The sequence below is a fragment of the Mchenga conophoros genome, linkage group LG6 (genome assembly GCF_057382185.1).
Source record: "Mchenga conophoros isolate Kocher_MC1m ecotype Shallow Benthic linkage group LG6, M_conophoros_male_GT1.1, whole genome shotgun sequence".
In the NCBI taxonomy this organism is placed as follows: Eukaryota; Metazoa; Chordata; class Actinopteri; order Cichliformes; family Cichlidae; genus Mchenga; species Mchenga conophoros.
In genome coordinates this window covers 42,209,563-42,228,014 of record NC_140531.1, presented here as the reverse complement: position 1 = coordinate 42,228,014, position 18,452 = coordinate 42,209,563, and the positions used below count along the sequence as shown (strand labels likewise).

Genomic DNA, 18,452 nt, shown 5'->3' with positions numbered 1-18,452 from the left:
CCACACAGCAGCGGTGCAGACGAGGACTCACACTGATTAATATGAATTCTGAAGTATCGCTTTGATAAAGTGAAGAAAAGCATTTGAGAGCAGCAGCGACGAGCAGCCTGATCAACAAGGCTGCAGACACGTCGAGCAGGAAACAAATGTCTTCACCTCTGAGTGCAGAAGTATCATTAGTAACTTTAATAACGCCGTGTTTCTGCCTGTAACTGGAATTTACTGAAGATGTTTCCTCCAACAATCTGAAGAAGCTGACAAACAACAACTTTTAAAGGATTTTGGAAATAAACAAGTTTGGAAATCGGCCATCAAACATCTGAAACAGTGAGATTGTTTTTTCCAGCAAAGACAGCGGCTGCTTTAATAATCTGGAATGCAGTCAGATGATGATTTATCAGCCAGATGATGTCATGACAGGATGAGGTGAGCATGACGAGCTCTGCAACGTTTCACAGCGTCTGAAGATGTGGGAGTGAAAGCAGAATGAGGAGGATGAAGGAATCTGCTGATGGCGTCAAACACAAACCCCGAGCTTGTTTTCTTTAATCAAACATGAGATGTTTTCACATCTTTGATGAGCTGGTTAGATGTGATCAATAACTCCTTTATATGGAGAATGAACACGGAGATCAGGCTTCTTCCATCTACATTCAGCTTTTCTGCACTTTGATGTGATCACTGATCCAGGGGGAAGGATTGATGATTGGGACTAATCTGACTTTGCAGTAAGGAAAGAAAAGAGCAGAAAACCCGAGTGCTCATTAAAGATGTGAGATTTAGACAACAGTGGATCCAGAACTGTGTCAAAGAGCATGAATGTGTGATCGCAGGTCAGACGTGTGGAGAGATAAACAGAGTAAAATCCAGATCTGGTGTTTGGGGCCGGTAACATGTTGCATAAAATAAAATGATTTCTCTAATGTTAATAAATTCTGTATCAGGGCAGTTAGAGAAATCATCCATATGTAGATTAAATGATTTGATCAAAATAAATATTTACAGGTCAGAGGAGGTAAAAGGAGATAGGAGTTAAAAGAACCAGGATTAAATGGGACACAGTTTAGTTCAGCGGTCCCCAACCCCCGGGCCTCGTACCGGTCCGTAAGTCGTTTGGTACCGGGCCGCGAGAGTTGAGGCTCAGATGTGAAATGTATGGTTTTCAGGGTTTTTATCGGTTTTCAGCGTTATTTTGTTATCGTTTTGATCGTTTACTCGGTTTTCCTGGGTCTTTTCACGTGTGTTATGAATAAATCTTCTTTTTTTCGGTACCGGTACTGGTTTTATTTGTTGTATTTATCTGCGACAGCTCAAAGGCCGGTCCGTGAAAATATTGTCGGGTATAAACCGGTCCGTGGTGCAAAAAAGGTTGGGGACCGCTGGTTTAGACCACTGGTGCTCCTCCACCATAAAGACTCCATCACAGTGCAGGTTAGTACTGAGTCTGGGTGCACAACTATGGAAAACACTGGAGTTTTTCTCTCTGTTCCTTATAATCGCAGGAACTGATAAAGAGGTGGCCGACTGAGAAAACAGGTGAAGTCTTGGTATCAGTGGTTATGCAGGTTAGCAGGCGTGACACGGTTTAGTAGTGATGGTGACAAAATATCAGTAATAACATGATTTTAGGCGACACGCTGGTCTGGGCTCAGTCCTACACGAGTGAAAGGTTAGTTCAATGATTGTGGGCAGATTGAACCCCAGAGGTTTGGGTGAAGGGGTTGTTTCAAAGTTCAGGGCGCTGGAGGACTGTCTTTATTCCTGCAGCAGCCCTTCAGCCAAATGTGCAGCTGATGCAGCTGGCTGAAAAAAACCAAACAGGCAGAGGACCAGCAGACTCCTCACAAGGTGCACAAAACCTTGTTCAAGGGTCTCCAACTGACTGTTTTTAAGTCATTAGAGCCAACTAGTGCTGAGGCTTTGTGGTGAATTTTCAACAGCTGCAGATCGGTCGGAGTAATATCCTCCACACAGGCGCCATAATAGCAAAAGGCACGGCCACCATGTTGGACCGTAGAGGTGCCCACAACCACACTGTGGACAGGCATGGCTTTGAGGAGATGGCAGATGATGTGGACCTCAGGGGCAGTACAGCATTTGAGGTTGGAGATGCAGCCGTCGAGGCAACAGGAGGAGCTGCAGCAGTGCTCGAGACAGAAAAGCCTGGATGCTCAGCTTGATGTCATGCAGGTGTTTGCACTATAGCCAGATAACTGGGAAGAGAAATGGCAAGGGAGCCCAGGAGAGGACACAGCTGACGAGTGAGGTTAGTGAGGCATCCCTGTCAGCCATTCCCCTCCTCAGTGCTGAGTGGCGCCTGGTTTAGTGAGGATGTAGATGGAGCACCACCCTTATTGTCCTTTACCACCACCCACACATCTGGGTTGCAGGTTGCAGACTCTGGACTTTGACCTCGCCCATGAGGAGCGGTCACATCTCATCAGACATAGATAGATTGACTGAGACGACAGGCCCTCCTGTAGATGTGGCTGAACTGGTTCCAGTGGAAAGTGGTTTGTGAGCAGCTGGGGCTGAGCACAGAGTGAACGGGGAGCAGGTTTCTCTACTGAGACGCGTAGAGAAGCCAGGTGGTTAGCTTGTGTGGTGGCCATAGATGAAAACTCCAGGATAAGCTCGTCCTTCATCCTAAGGTCCTGCTTCAGTTGTCGGGTATCATCTTGTAAAAGAACGTCAGTAGGTAAAGCCCACAGACAGCTGTAGCTTCAGGGCAGCAGACAGCTAGCAGACAGGCTAAAAACAAGGCTAGCTAACAAAGCCCTGGTAACAGACTAACAAAGTTTGGAGGTTCGGCAAGAAGACGTCACAGTCTCAACACCACCCAAGAAATAGTAAAGCCTTAGAAAACACATGTGGTTTGTCCTGTTCACACACCTGCCCACTGTGGGCGTTCACAGGGATGTTTGCTGGCAAACTCTTTATAATAAAGGGAACCCGATAAAGAGAAATGTGAATATTGTGGGGAAGATGAAATAAGAGAACATTTTTTAATGTCACTGTCATAAAAATGCAGATTAGAGACAGCAACTTATTCCAATCTTAAACTGTATATGACTGATATACTGAACAGTGAAAGATGTCAGGACATCTACTAACACACACTGCTTGTTCTATAGCATTTTATGTGATGTCTTTGAGGGCAGAGCCATAGTGCGATAACGTGTTTGTGCAACAACCACAAGAGTGTGGGAGGAGACAGCGGTGAGAGCTGTGCAGCAAACAGCACAAACAGTGAACAAAGCAACAGTGTGTGCATGTTTGAGGGTTCCTGCAGTGGCAGACGTGATAAAAACTCAGACGCTTTGGTGTTTGGAGTAAAAATCTGCCAAAATCAGCTCTGTGATGACCTCCTGCAAAAAAGGGAGGAGCTAAAACGGCCTCTCTTGAGGATTATTCTGGTGCGTGCTACATACCAGCTGTTGGCAGTAAAGTCCAACACTGTCTGTTGTAGACCATGTGGGTCTGCCCACACCTCCCCATATGAACTCTAAGGGTCTGTTTGTTGGGTAAGCAGCGATCCTGGAGCAGGGCTTTGAATTTCAGGTGAGCTGCTCTGATGTCACAAACAACACAAACTCTTTTGTGCTCGTTTCCCTTCAACCAGCAGCTTCTGACTGTTCTGTTCAATCGTTTGTCTAAACGTCTCGGTCACATCTTTGCTGTGAAGCTCTGTGGACTCAAAACCTCAACTTCTGTGGAAGCCTTTCTTCTTGGTGTTACTGGTTAAATCAACCACAGGTAGCTTGATGATGATGAGAGGAGATTTACTGCAGAACTGTCTGAAAACAAACCACACGAGTAGGGATGGGTACCAGTATCTGGTGCCATTATTGCACTGGTTCTGACATAAACAGTAGTAACCAGACCGAAAACCAGCACACATTTCGGTGCTTTATTTTCCTGAGATGTCACACACTTTGGATTCTACCCAACCATTTTACCTTTACAAGGATAGTAGGCGGGGCCAGGTACGTAAGTTCTGTTAGAGCAGAGCTACAGATTGAAAATGTCCAAGGTGAAGCGGTCAAAGTCTGGCTGTACTTCACAGCAAAAGATGCAAACTCAGCAGCAACAAGTGCTTTAAGCTGATACTGTGATACTGTCAAAGGAGGTAACACCTCGAATCTGATGAAACACCTGGCGACGCATAGCGTTTTTTTAAAAGCCAAGAAATGCGCCGTATTTGATAGCTTGCTGCGAGACCTCACACCGAGCACATCTACTGCGGGTGTGGTGCCAGTTATCGGACCCAGAGTTAGCAACATCCCCCAAAACCCCGAAGAGGAGAGTCCTGGCCCCTAGCCCTGCCAGTGTAGCAGAAATGATGAGGATGATGATGCAGCAGCAGCCGTTCTTCTCTGCGTGAGGAGCTTAATGTTGTTCGTGTGTAATTTACGTTGAGTAGGCTAACCACGTTATTACATAAATGCATGTAAGGTGAACTAGCAAACATCATCATAGCTACATGCGGCTGTCTTCTTGTTTGATGGCAGATACTCCCTTCACCCTGGCCAAAAAGGGTAAAATGACCAAAGAAAAAGTGGAAAACAGTTAAACATGAGAGGTTTTTGGACAAAGTTTGTGTTTTTTCCATTGTTTAAGCACTGCTTCCAGCCAAGAGTGATACCATATATGCCCCATAGCTGTAGAAAAGGCTAACATTGTTATCTTTTTACAAAAAACCAGCTGAACATGAGAGGTTTTTGGACCAATTTTGTGTTCTCCATTCTTTAAGCACCGGCACCGTTTCAAAAGTACCGGTTTAGCACCGGTATCGGATAAAACCTAAACGATACCCATCCCTACACACGAGAGACAGCAGACTGCCAAACCACCGTTTCCTGTCAAACTAGCATCACTATCAGCAGAAGGTGCTGAAGAGGACACAGAAGAAACAAACGCTCTGATTCAAATCCTCATGAAAGGAAGAAAACAACACAGAGACATGATTCTGTGTGTGGGTTCCTGTAACTACATGACTGTCTCTGTTTCCTACGACACAGACAGCAGCTTTGTAGTCAGACACAAACATTACAGCACAACGTGTTGCTTCATGAGTGGAAACCACAGCTTGTGTTTTGTAATGTGTTCCTCTCACAGCAGCAGCCACAGGAAGTCACCATCAACAACAAACCCGTCAAAATAAAAGTGTCTGTTCTGCTTTTTAGGCAGTGTAACACTGTAGGCCACACAAGACTGACAGGTGGCAGCTGGGCTGTTCACATATACATGTTTGACTGTAAGAAGTAACTGTTAATGCTTCATAAAGAAGTTCAATACCTTAGAAACTCACAGGGTGCTGTGCTGAGCTGTGATTGGGCGATAGTTAGGCACTAGTGGGAACATGGCCAATGAGGCTTTGTGTTACTTCTCTGTGGATTCACGTGACCATGAAATGGGAAACATGTTCAAGTAAACAGGAAGTTTTGTGTTTTGGTTTAAAAAAGCTGTTAAATAAAAACGTGTTAATTTCAGTTATTCTGCAGGATTTTCTAAGAACAGTGTTTAAAGTTTCTGCTTTGTCCTGTTCTTTCATTCACTTTGTACACATCAGTAATGTTGGTGAAAACACTGAAGTCAAAGCTGATTATTCCTTTCACACCAGACATTTGTGGGATTATAAGAACAAAAAGCTGTTTTTATTCTGAAGTGATGATATGACCAAACTAATGAGGAACATACAGACTGAGGTCACATATGGAGCTGGGATGTTGCACAAAAACATACCAGAGTAAATGTGAGACTTACCGTACACTGTGAGCTTATATGATGATGTGAAACCTTTTCCTGTTTTAGAGTCGACAGTATAAATCCCTGAGTCGTTCCTCTGCAGCTCTCTGAGTGTAAAGAGTCCAGAGTTTCTGTCCCACTGAAGTCTGTTCTTGTAAATGTCCTCTGATATGTCAAATTCCCCCTTAATCACATCAGCAATATTCTTTCTTCCATATAACAGAAATCCTTTCTCCAGCACAGAGTCAGGTAGAGTGATGTTTCCTCCCACAGTGCCCGTCAGGTTCTTCTTCACTTCCTCAGAAGCAGAAAATCTCATCACTGTAAAATATGAAGAGATCCAACAGTCAGTGAGAACTTTAATGAAAGTGATCAGAGATCTTACAAAGAGCCACAGAAAGTAAGTGAGGATCAAATCCAGGCAACATGAAGCACGAGGAGGGTGAAGCTGATACATGTGAGCTGCATCAGTGACAGGAGGAACTCAGCCTCACACATTTTACACCAATCACAACAACTTCTTACTTTTTGATCTGGTTGTGACAAACTAAACATTTACAGCTGCAAAAAGGTCGTTGGTGTCGAATAATGTTCAAATGTCATGAAGCCACATTTTATTCACAATAGAAGATAGAAAACATTTCACATGTTTAAACTGAGAGAGCTCATTTTTAATCTGATGGCAGCAACACGTCTGTAAACGCTGGACGGGGTCATGCTTCCTCTGCAGACGTGCGGACTGATCAACTTGTTTGTTTCTGAGAAACTCGGCCTCTCGAAGGCTACGTCCAGACGTACACGGGTAGATTTGAAAACAGAGATTTTCTGTTTCCGATTAAAAAAAAAAAAAAAAAAAAATCCTGTCCACACGTAAACACAGAAATGAAGGAAAACGCTGCTAGGAACATACCAAAGCAACAGGTGGTGATATATTCCTAACCGTGTAGAAATGTTGGCCAATCAGAAGTCTAGAAGCCTGGGTGGGAAATAGTAAACAAAGATGGCGCAGAGAAGCAGAACTGAGTCGTATGTGTGGAGGGACAGTAACTGTGTGTATATGTAAGCATGTAAACACTGCAGAGAGTAAAATTAACAGTAACAGTATTTTGTGTAAGTCCGCTATTGTAGAAATTAATTTCACCGAAACAATAACGTGGCGCACAGTGTGACGTCAAAATAGGCGCACACCTTTGATGCTGTGTTTTCTCCGTTTTCCTCGTCCACATGTAAACGCAAAAACTGAGTTTTCAAAAATCTCCACCCTGGCAGGTTTTTAAAGTCTCAGTTTCCTGTGATTGAAAACGCCCATGTACGTGTGGACGTAGCCTGAGGGCGTGTCCAAATTCATGGGCTGCATCCTCCTGAGGACGCATTTGTAGACTGATTACGTCACAGCGACGCGACAAAGGCTGTCCAAATTTGTAGACTCCTCCGAATGCAGCCGACAAATGCGTCCTCCTTTTCTCTGAATTTGAAGGATGGGTCAGGCGTGTCCTTCATGGCCCACCATATCCCAGAATTCATAGCGCGTCTCAGCCAATTCCAGTTTTTAAAAATGGCGGCCGCTACTAAGTTTTAAAATGACTCTTATTAATCTTTCTGGGTGACAAAATAAACTCTTCTGTAGCTGTGTAAACTTCAAATATCTGCTCGGTTTATAAAGATGTTGCATATTTGCTAGTGACGTGCGATATCACTGATTTCCTTTCCGATCTGATACCAAGTAAAATTCGGGGTGATATCAACGATACTTTGTACAAAAACATTTTTTACTGTATCTTTTATTGTATCTCAAATTATGGCTTCATAATGATTACAGGACATCAGGTTACTTATTCTTATCACTCAATGATGCACAATTATTATATAGAAATAAAAAATAAATAAATAAGAAGTTGTGCCTATTTGAACACGTTGCCTGCAGCACAAAAGGACTCTGTGACAGACGTCTGTCTCGCCCTAGCAGCACCTGTCCTCCTCCTCCTCTTCAGTTTACCTCAACATAAGCTCGTCATATTCTGTGATATGATTTACTCTGAGGTGTCTGACGAGGTCAGTGGTGTTGCCACAACACCTCACTGTCGTGCCACATGTATGTTTGCACATAACTCCATTTACGCTCAGCCATTGTTGAGAGTGCGCACGCGGGGCTGCCACACAGTTATACAGCCGTATTTCGCACATGACTATAAAAGGCAGAAGAGGAAGTAGTTCGTTTGAATGTAGACAATCCAAATGGTATAGTTTCTTTCCACTTTGTTCCTGTAAATAATAAACTAAAAAATTATCCAAAATTAATAAAATATCGATATTTTAATATGAGAATCGATTCTAGAACATAAATTACTGGTATGGGAGGAATCTCACAAAAGTTTGTCTTAATTTTTTTTCTCCCATGTCCCTTGCGGGGCTCCGTACTTTTGCGGTTTTGCTTCCACCACGAAAAAAACCAAACCCCATCACACTTCATGCACAGCTCTCTCTCAGTGTATTTCAAGAACAGTTTTCCATCTAAGAATCTTTTTTCTGCATTATTTGCTGCTTATTATGCACCAGTCTACTGTTGTGTTGTCATGTTTCGTCTGTGTGCAGGCAGGAGAAGGACCCAAACGCAAAACTCACGACAACAAAATTAAACTCAAAAAGCTGCTTTATTGCAGAATGGCATGGAAAACTAAACCAAACTGGGACATGGATAAACTGACACGCAGGGAAACACAGCCACAAGGGAGACTACGACACACAGGGCTTAAATACACTGAGGGATAACGAGGGAAAGAGACACAGAAGGAGAGCACAGCTGGGAGTAATCAGGCTGGACGAGACAAGGGAAGCAAAACTAGAAACACTGACATGAGACACGGACCTTCAAAGTAAAACAGGAAACACGCTGACCGAACTCTAAACATGTAAACTTCACAGCAACTGGGGAGACAGAACATAGGGACCTGAAACATGGTACAGAAAGGCACAGTAGACACAACATGGAACACAGGGAAGCCACATTACAAGAACTAAGCCTATGATAACATAACTGAAACCTAGGGAAATAACAACTATAAAGATCAAAACAGCACAACCCACATGAACATAATGAACTCGCAGGGAAAGAGAAAAACTAAATACAGTGAACATAGAAACACAAGACCTCTTCAAAATAAAACAGGAAACATAAGACGCAGACATGAAACACATGAAGGGCAAGGGAGACTTAACAGGGGTTGGAGGACACAAGGGGAATCTAACAACAAAGAACTATAACAACCAAGGCATGATAAAAAATGAACTTAGAAAACCTAAAGGGCTTAATCATAAACTAAAACTCCAAAACGCTGGGTCATAAGACCCAGGATCGTGACATGTGTACAGCACTGTCGGCCACTGTTTTATAAAAACTTCATTGTATTTAAATGACTTCCAACAAGAAAGCTTAATTTCTGCTAATTATCATAATTGATTAATTTTAATTCAGATTGGAACTAAGCCTGAACCAAGATATGAACCCCAAGTTGTCCTCCAATGCCTTCATCGGAGTTACTGTGTGTGAATGTAGTTTAGTTTGCACTTGTGTTTAGAAGTGGTTGCATGAGTGGGTGTGAATGGGTGAATGAGGCATGTTGTATAGAGCGCTTTGAGGAGAGTAGAAAGCACTGTATAAGAACCAGTCCATTTACCATCAGGTAAACTTCAGATGTTCATGGTCTTCAGTTTTTAAGGTTATCTGCTATAAAAGGCCAGAACAGGAAAATCTCCTTCATGTTTTTCTGTTTTATCCTGAGTTACTTTGACACAAAGGCCTCTGCTGTGATGTCACACCTCTGATGAAGTATCATTCTTCTTTTTATAGATAAATACAGCGCTTCCTCGCTGTTACGTGGTTCACATTTTGCGGCCTCGCTGTTTCGCAGATTTTGTTTGGTGCAATTCTGCATGCTTTTTTGTTTTTACAGTCATTGTGTTCTGCATGTTGATTGGCTGTAGACCATCGTCAATCTATCTCGTGCTGCGTCTCCTGTACTGTATGTTTGTAAGTTTTCTCCCCAACAAACACAATGTCGATGAAACGTCGGCACCTGCAGGTTCCTTTGGCTTCATTCTACAACACTGAACTTATTTTCCTACCAAGGTTTGAACTTTGAGCGTTTAAACAAGAGAAGAAAAGTGAAAATGTTCATGTCTGTCTGAGAAAAGTGCACAAAGTGTGTAGTGAGTGGTTTTAGAGCCTTAAACCATCTATAATAATTTAAAAATAAAAAATAAAGTTTGCTACTTTGCGGATTTCACCCATTGTGGGTTATTTTTAGAACGCAACTCCCTCGATAAACGAGGGACCACTGTATATTAAACATAAAAATATGGACATGTACTCATAAATGATCAGAATTATAATATTTCTGACTGTCTGAGGCAGAATTTCCTCGATTCAAATGGAATTGAATTGATTCTAGACGATATCCAGCCTTTGGCTACGTCCACACGTACACGGGTATTTTTGAAAACGCAGAATTTTTCTATGTGTTTGCACCTTTCGTCCACACGTAAACGGCATTTTCAGTCATTGAAAACAGAGATTTTCAAAAACGCTTGCAAGGGTGGAGATTTTCAAAAAACGGAGAAAACGCAGCGTCAAAGGTGTGCGCCTATTTTGACGTCACACTGTGCGTCACGTTATTGTTTTGGTGAAATTAATTTCTACGATGGCGGACTTACACAAAATACTGTTACTGTTAACCCTCTGGGGTCTCCGGATGCGCTGGCGCGTCAAAATCACATGACCAATTTAAGACGATACAGCTGCAGCGAGTCAAAGTCTCCATTTCAACTTGGGTCGAAAGTGCGGACTTCACACTACATACCAGTTTTTGAATTGTGTCGATGGGCCACGTAAAACCAGAGTTATGATTAAAAAATACACGCAATGTTTTTTTTCTGAACAAAACAGCGGCGTTTACAGCGGGAAGAACGGCGTTTTCTACAGACAGCGCTAGCAAACACTCTCCGCTTGTGAGTGAAACAAGAAAAAGAAAAAGCACCCCTTCCCTATTGGTGTTAGAGTTTACCATGTCAGCCAATCAAAAAATGATAAGGACCATGTGACACTTGGTTGTTTAGGGAGAAGGGGCGAGCGAAAGAAAGAGAGAGAGAGAGTTTTCATATGTGAGACATTAGTGACGTTTAGCGTGTTTGGAGGCTGTAGTTAGTGTGTTGTGTAGTTATTGTTTTGTATTGTGTGTCAGTTAGACTGCTCAATTTCACATTTTCTCCAAACAAAGCCGTCAAAGGCAGATTCCAGTGTAAACGCTGTTCCCGCATGGAAAACTGGACTGATGCACCTCCTGCTGTCAGACCTGCAGGGTTTAGGCCTGTGCTGTTCTCCTCTGTCTTATACTGAATAGTGATGGGATTTCCGGCTCTTTTTAGAGATCCGGCTCTTTCGGTTCAACTCACTAAAAAGAGCCTGCTCTTTCGGCTCCGAACCGGCTCTTCAGGTTGTTTTGTTGCTTTAATTAATTTATTATTAACAATAATATAAAATTATGCACAAAAGGAATTACTAACGTAAAAAAAAGTGGTTTTATTTGTACATGTTTATATATAAATATATGCGGTGGCCCCTAGAGACAAAACACGTACAAACTCCAAAACACATTTCTAGCATGAACTGAACTTCCAAAGCAGAGCTACTAGATCACTTAAATTACACAATTGAAAGCATGTGTGTATTGTTTGTGTATTTATACACAGGCACTCATATATATTCAAATAATTTTAAAAAAAGTTCATTTACCTGTTATTACCACACACCAAATCCGGTCGTTGGTACTTGCTGGCTTGTGTAGCCACTAGGTAACAAAAGCTCAACACTGCGCCCAGCATCCTGGAGCACTTCTGTTGTCTTTTGAGTTTTTATGTGCTTCTGAGTTTTTTGTACGTGTTTTGGAGTTTGTACGTGATTTGAAGTTTGTATGTGCTTTGTCTGTAGGGGCCACTGTAAATATACTTTTATTTTTTCACTCCACATAAAATGTAATAAATAAATCATATAATACAAAAATCAACTATTCACATTTCAAATTTTAACTATTTAAATTTTCAGCTTTTTCCTTTTACAAATTTAAAGTGAAAACAACACAAAACACTGCAAACCACAACACAATTAAATATAAATTATAATATGAAAACAAAAAGAACATGCATATTCTCTGTCATATGGGCCTGCATGAATAAACTTTCTCAATCCTTTATCATCTGCAACCGAAAATAGTTGTGGATGATTACTATACCTTTCTAATGTGACGTTGTTGTCCCTGGCTCTCTTTCTCTTTCTCTCTCTCTCCCTCTGGCTCTGTTCCTGTGCTACTGAGTGTAACTACCGCCCCTCCCCCCTCTGCCCAGCATAAAGCACAAGGCTCAGGTGCGAAGTGAAGCGGAAAAAAAGTGCGAGAGAGAGAGAGAGGGTGAGAGAAAGAAAAAAAAAAAAAAACCCACGTGACGGCTCGCGATAAGGAGCCGGCTCGCGTCGTTCACGTCAAAGAGCCGGCTCTAAGAGCCATTTCGTTCGCGAACGACCCATCACTAATACTGAACACAAACTACATTTTTTGGGCTGGCACAAATAATTTGTGTGCCTTCTTATTTGATGCAGCACACCTGGTTGTTCTGTAAATAGTTTTAAATGGTTATATAAAAACGCCTGAGGCCTTGGCTGCATTTTTAGGTAAATAGTACCATATAACTTAGTTGTTTGCAAAACTTGTGCATCATTTTTTAGAAATGTACAATTTCTATTTGCATTTCAAGTTGTGAAAATGATTCGTTAAACATGTTTGTGGGTTTTACAGTAAAAAATAACTTTTTTCTACTCTGATTTTGAATTTTTTTGTCTGAATTTAGATCTTCTGTGCTAATATAGTATACCAAACTGAAAAAAATAACTGGAATTTCAGATATTTGAGATTGGTATCATTATTTTCAGCACAAACAAGGCAAGAAAAACATATTTTAAAGGTGAAATGTAGAGGTAAAAGTAGTCAAACAGCCAATTTCACCCTGGACCACAGAGGGTTAATTTTACTCTCTGCAGTGTTTAAAAGCTTACATATACTCACACAGTTACTGTCCCTCCACACAGGACTGCTTTCTGCTTCTACCATTTCCCACCCAGGCTTTACGTCTAGACGGGATTAAAAAAACCCACAAAAACAGAAAATCTCCGTTTTCAAAAATACCCGTGTACGTGTGGACGTAGCCTTAGTCAGCTGTGTTTCCATCTCCCTTACTGCCACTCTGTCTATTTAAGTGCTCCGTCTTCCTTCGTTTGGTGTCAGGTCATCTGTCTGCTTCCTGTTTCCTGGAGCTTATTTCACGTTTTCAACTATCAGTTTTTCCAGGCTCATGTTTAGGTTTTTTCATGGTTTAGGTAATAAATGGTAAATGGCGTGTATAGCGCTTTACTTAGTCCCTAAGGACCCCAAAGCTCTTTACACGTTCAGTCACCCACCCATTCAAACCCACAAAGATGTCATGCACATGCAAAAGCAGCCAATATCAAATAAAACTATACAGGTCAAATCTGTCAGCACAACCAGCTCGAGGAAGTTTTCACACTAAAAAACTGTGATAACTGTGAGCTGTGCATTAAAGTTACACAGTGTGGATGAGATACTGGAGCTTGTAGGCACATCGTGCATATTTACATGTTCCTGCTGATTCAAGATATTAAAGGTTTTATCTGCTGGAAATACAAACACAACCAAACATGGTGTAAAGACTACGAGGTGCTTCTGTTGAAGAAAGACGCGTTATTTGTTTTTTTTTGTTGCCTGTCCCATTTGGTTCTTTAGCCGTCAGAATTGTTGTCTGAAGACCAACAAGGAGACCCGATGGATTTACTTTGCCAAATGGATCATCGTGGCATTGCCGTATTGGTCCATTTGATCGACCTTTGTTTTTATTATTTATTATATTTTATTTTCAGATGTTACAGACGGGACAGACATGAGTGAGGGATAGGAAAGGGAGAAAGAAAGAGGAAGGAAAGGAAAAACAGAAGGGGAGAGGGACAGTGAGAAAGGGGGGGAGAAAAAAAACGCATTATTTGTACCGTCGTCTTTCTTACAGTGTTTCATGTTTACTGAGTCAGAACCAGGAGGAGACTCTGAACTGGATGCAGCTCTGGATCGATGCTTAATGGCTTCTAATGTAATATTCATGTCTGCTACATCCTGTTCAGGACTCAGAGTTAGAACATTTATAACCTTCCTCAATTTCAATGGCAAACAGAGGAAGCTGTGTCCTGTAATAACACTGAGTATTAGTCTGGCTGTTGCTTGGTGATAACACAATCAGCTGTCAGTGACCAGCAGGCCAAAGAAATGTTGGTAGTTTCCTGTTAGGCCCAGAGTTTGGTTCTCTTTACAGTCTAGTTAGTATTATTTTACTTAGATTTCTCTCTCTGTGTGTATATATAGAGTTTCAACATTTTTATTTTTAAACTTTAGATATAAACAAAAAAAGAAAAATAACACTCACACTCTACTTTCACACACCAGACGCCACAACCACCAAGCTGCTGAAAGCCAGCTGGTGAGAGGAAGGATTTAATGTCCGACAATATTTTCACGGACCGGCCTTTAAGAGGTCGCGGATAAATACGACAAATTAAAATGATCCGACCGAGACAGAAACTGGTGTTCTGTAAATATAATAATAAACATGAATTCACTGTGTAATTGTGTAACTTTATTAGCAGCGTCCTCCTGAAATGGGCGAACAACACTGAGAGTAACATCCTCCTCTCTGCCCCTTAATGCTCTCTGGTCACTATGGTAACAGGTAATCATTTCTTTCAAAATAAGACACGACTACAACACGGGAAAGACCCAGGGAAACAGAGTTAACGATAAAAGCCCTGAAAACCAGAAATTTCACACCCGAGCCTCAACTCTCCCGGCCCGGTATGGGTCCCTGACCCAGGGGTTGGGGACCGCTGTAATAGACCATAAGTCACTTTTCTGTAAGATGCCAGTTTAACCAGTCTTCACAGGGAGGGGCCGCTTTTCCCACCAGTGTCTTAGCAAAACATTTTTTTTAGAAGTAAGTTCAGTATATTTTTAGTCACATTTTAATGTTTGTTTAACTTTTATTTTTCTATTTGAATCGTTCTTATTCCGGACGCTTTATTAAGAATTTGAATAAACAAAGTCCAAACTGAACTAAACTAGAGGTTCTTTTTATTTTAGCTTTGATTCGGACTCCAGTCGAATCATCTGAAGCTGAAGCTTGAATCGGCCCTTTCAAACTTCAGCTCATGAAAACTGGTTCCTGCATCTTTGCTGTGACTGATGACCTTCACTGCTTCACCTTTTCTGTCCACATAAATGTTCCAACATGTTTACTGTAAAATATTATGAGTGACAACATCAGATCATCAGGTTACTTCTGCATCTCCATAGTTCAGCTAATGTGGCGTTTGGTTTATTGGTGTAAACACACCAATAAACCAACAAAAGTAATTTGATTATTTACTCTCTGCTTTTTTATTCTACTCACATGTAAGACGGAACAAAACCAAAAAACACAGTTTTGAACCTGAACAGCAAATTTTAAACACCAAAGATCTTCGATATAATTATCTGTGTCCAGTAAAAGTGTATAATTAATGCTTCTGATCATCAGCCGTCCTCAGCACTTAAACTATGAACTTTTGAAAAGAAACGTCTGAACTGAAACTCCGAATATAAAATATTACAAACGGCTCAATTAAAGACAGAGTGTCGCGGTTACAGGTCCTCAAAGATTTTATTAAAACATTTTAAACTAGTAAAAAACCTGGACTGTCAGGCAGTTTGATGCTGTTGATCATCGACGTGATCCAACCAAACATCCGTAAGTTTGTACAAAGGCAAAGAAGTCCAACGTCCAAAACTTGAAAGTTGTATTTTATGGTTCATTTATCCAGTTTGGCGAGCATTAAACAAAGATCCCCGCCCCAGTGCATGCTGGTCCTAAACCAGTCCCTTTATTTATAGAAAATGGTCCTGCGGTTCTTCCTGACTGACCGAACAAGATAAACAACAAACCAAAAACATGAAGAAAATTTTAACACAAATAAACTTTTAAATAACCCAAAAATATAAGTAAACCAACAACAAACTCAAACAAATTTCAAAATAATAAAAATAATAAAAATAAAGAACAAATAGCTCCAACATCAGGTTTAAGCTCCTTGTTATTCTCATTATATATCCTGCCATTAAGCCTTATTATTAGTAGTTTGAAAATCATTTCCTATCATCTGTGTGCAGACGTGAACTGGGTAAACTGGGATGGACGGTCTTAAGGGAATTACAGCTGGATGGCACAAACGTTTCTGCAGCTGAACGCAGAGTGTTTAACTCTCCAGAGAGCATCAAGCACCAAATTAGGCAACATCTGTGATCTTTCTCAGAGTTAAAGTCACGATCTTGGATTGATTTTTGATCAATCTCTGACTTTTGATGCTCACATCGAGTCTGTGATCCGCTCTTGTTTTTTCCATTTAAGAAATATTGTTAAACTCAGGCCTGTTGTCTCACTTATTAATCAAGTTTTTTTTTCCTTCTAAATGTGATGAATGTGTGTTTGTAACCTTCTCACATTCATATATTTTCTATTCTTACTGAGACCTCTGCAGCGCTTTAATCTGCACGATCACCAGTTAATCTCACTGCTGTGTGTTTATGGACTGTGGCAGGAAGCCGGAGCAGCGAGAGATAAGTCACGTAAGCACAGGACCAAAAAACTATTGCATGTTTGAATATTAGTTTATGTTTTTTGTTCTTTGCTGCACCAAACTGCATGAAAGCTGCTGTAAAAATAAAGTTTCACTGATTATAAAGTGGTGTTCCTCAGGGTTCTGTTCTTGGTCCTCTGCTGTTCATTAACAGCCAAATATCCTTCAATAATCCTGCAGCTGACAGATATTTAAAATACCAACAAGTGCACACAGTCCCACACCAGTGTATGAATATGACCTGGATACAAGTGAGACCGATGATCAGTCCAAGTATCAGAGCACCAGCTTACTGTGAGAGAGTAAAGACTACAGGAGGACAATGAGAACTTTTCCTCTTAAAGATGTTAAATGTGTCATGAAATGAATAAAAATGGAAGAACTAAATACATAAATCTGTATGTGAGAAACAGCACGTTGCACTTTTAAATCTGTGTTATGTTGGTTAATAAAAAATAAACCTGCAGTTTAAACACTTGCAGCTCATCGCTGCTCTGACCAACGACACAGAGATGTCGCTCTGTGAAGCTGCTTTAATAGAAACCTCTTAGTGACGAGGCCGCTCGTTTCTACTGTTTTTCTACTTTGACCTGTTTCACGGACGCAGCCCGTGTACGTGTTAATCTGTAGATCATCGTCTTCATGTAGAAGAGGATTTCTATATAAATAACACTGAATTGAAAATGATAAAACACTTTAAACGCAAAGTGCTGCACACTGGAAGTAAATAACCAACTACAGTTAGTCTCTGCGAGCATCACAGCCCGTCTCATCTCTGTCACAGTGAAATGCAGCTGCTGTAAACTCACCAACCAGAAGAACAATAAGTCTCATACTTGACTCCATCGCAGAGTTAAACGGAGACGGTCATGACCAAATATCCCTGCTGCTGTGTCTCCTCACAAGCTGTCCGTCAAAGAAACACTTTTTGAAAACAAGAGGAAAAATATCATAATTAATTAATTTTAATTCAGACTGGAACTAAGCCTGACCCATAGAAGCACTGGCTTAGTTACAAAACGCACCGAGTCCGCAAACAAGCTACAGCTGGCAGACTCCTCCTCCTATACACGCTATAATGGGAAAACGCCGCGAGGTGAAGAAAACACGAGTCATCATGGGGAACTTTGTAAAAGAACCAGAGGATCTCAGTGGCGCTGTGATGGTGGATGTTACTGTGCTGAGAGTCTGCTGCACTCTGTGAGTTTGAACCATGACTTCAGACAGAATAGAAACACGTGAAAAATGACCTCATAATTTAATTTGCTCTTTATTTCATATTTTAATATATTTTACTTTTGTATTTTCCTACATTTACATCACAGCTGATCTCTGACCGCGTTTGTTCCCCTGCTTCACTTTGCACAGTGTGTGTGTGTGTGTTCTCGCCGGTCATTGTTCAGTTTCCTGTTGGACTCCTGATCTGTTTCACATTAAAGGTCGTATTTCTCAGGCTCCTGCGATTCACTGCTTTTATTCTGGATTTCTGTTTGTCGGATTATTGATAATCGTAAAGATGGAAACACAGCAGTGCTTTAACTGTGAGCAGAGCTGATGCAAACTGGATGATGGAAACAAGGAGCCACTTTATAAAAAAGATTTTATTTCCTCTCCTAAAGGAGATAACAAAGGAAGCACTGAAGCACCTTTCCTTTGTTCCTTACTTCCTTCCTTTCCTAAGTGATCCAGCTCGTTTACTGCTGTGCTGATGCTTCAGAAACTCACGTCAGTCTTTGGAAGTGAACAGATTCTGTCACCGATCAGGAACTGAGACATTTGTAAGATCAGTTTGTGGGTCAGAGGCAGGACAGAGGACACGAGGAAGCACAAAACAGGATTGAGGAAAGGTCAGAGGGAAGAGAAAAAAGAGCAAATTTCCTCTTCTGTTTTTACACTGTGGAAGCAAACGTGCCATTTTTAACAGCAGCTG

General features: G+C 41.2%; 1 protein-coding gene across 8 annotated transcripts in view; it reads right to left on the bottom strand.

The window, feature by feature from the left end:
- Window positions 1–17,698, bottom strand: part of LOC146573364 (SLAM family member 7-like) — a 30,029-nt gene extending 12,331 nt beyond the window's left edge. For 4 of the 8 annotated variants that reach the window (XR_014892814.1, XR_014892813.1, XM_085278167.1 and 1 more), the window contains exons 1-2: window positions 17,332–17,541; window positions 5,767–6,069 (exon numbers count right to left, since the gene is read on the bottom strand). Coding sequence is in view for 6 of the 8 variants with exons in the window: in XM_085278167.1 (XP_085134293.1) it covers window positions 5,767–6,069; window positions 17,332–17,368 (340 nt within the window). In the remaining 2 variants the exon portion in view is untranslated. The other 4 variants (XM_085278171.1, XM_085278168.1, XM_085278170.1 and 1 more) reach the window with 4 other exon arrangements.
- Between the last annotated feature and the right edge of the window lie 754 nt (window positions 17,699–18,452).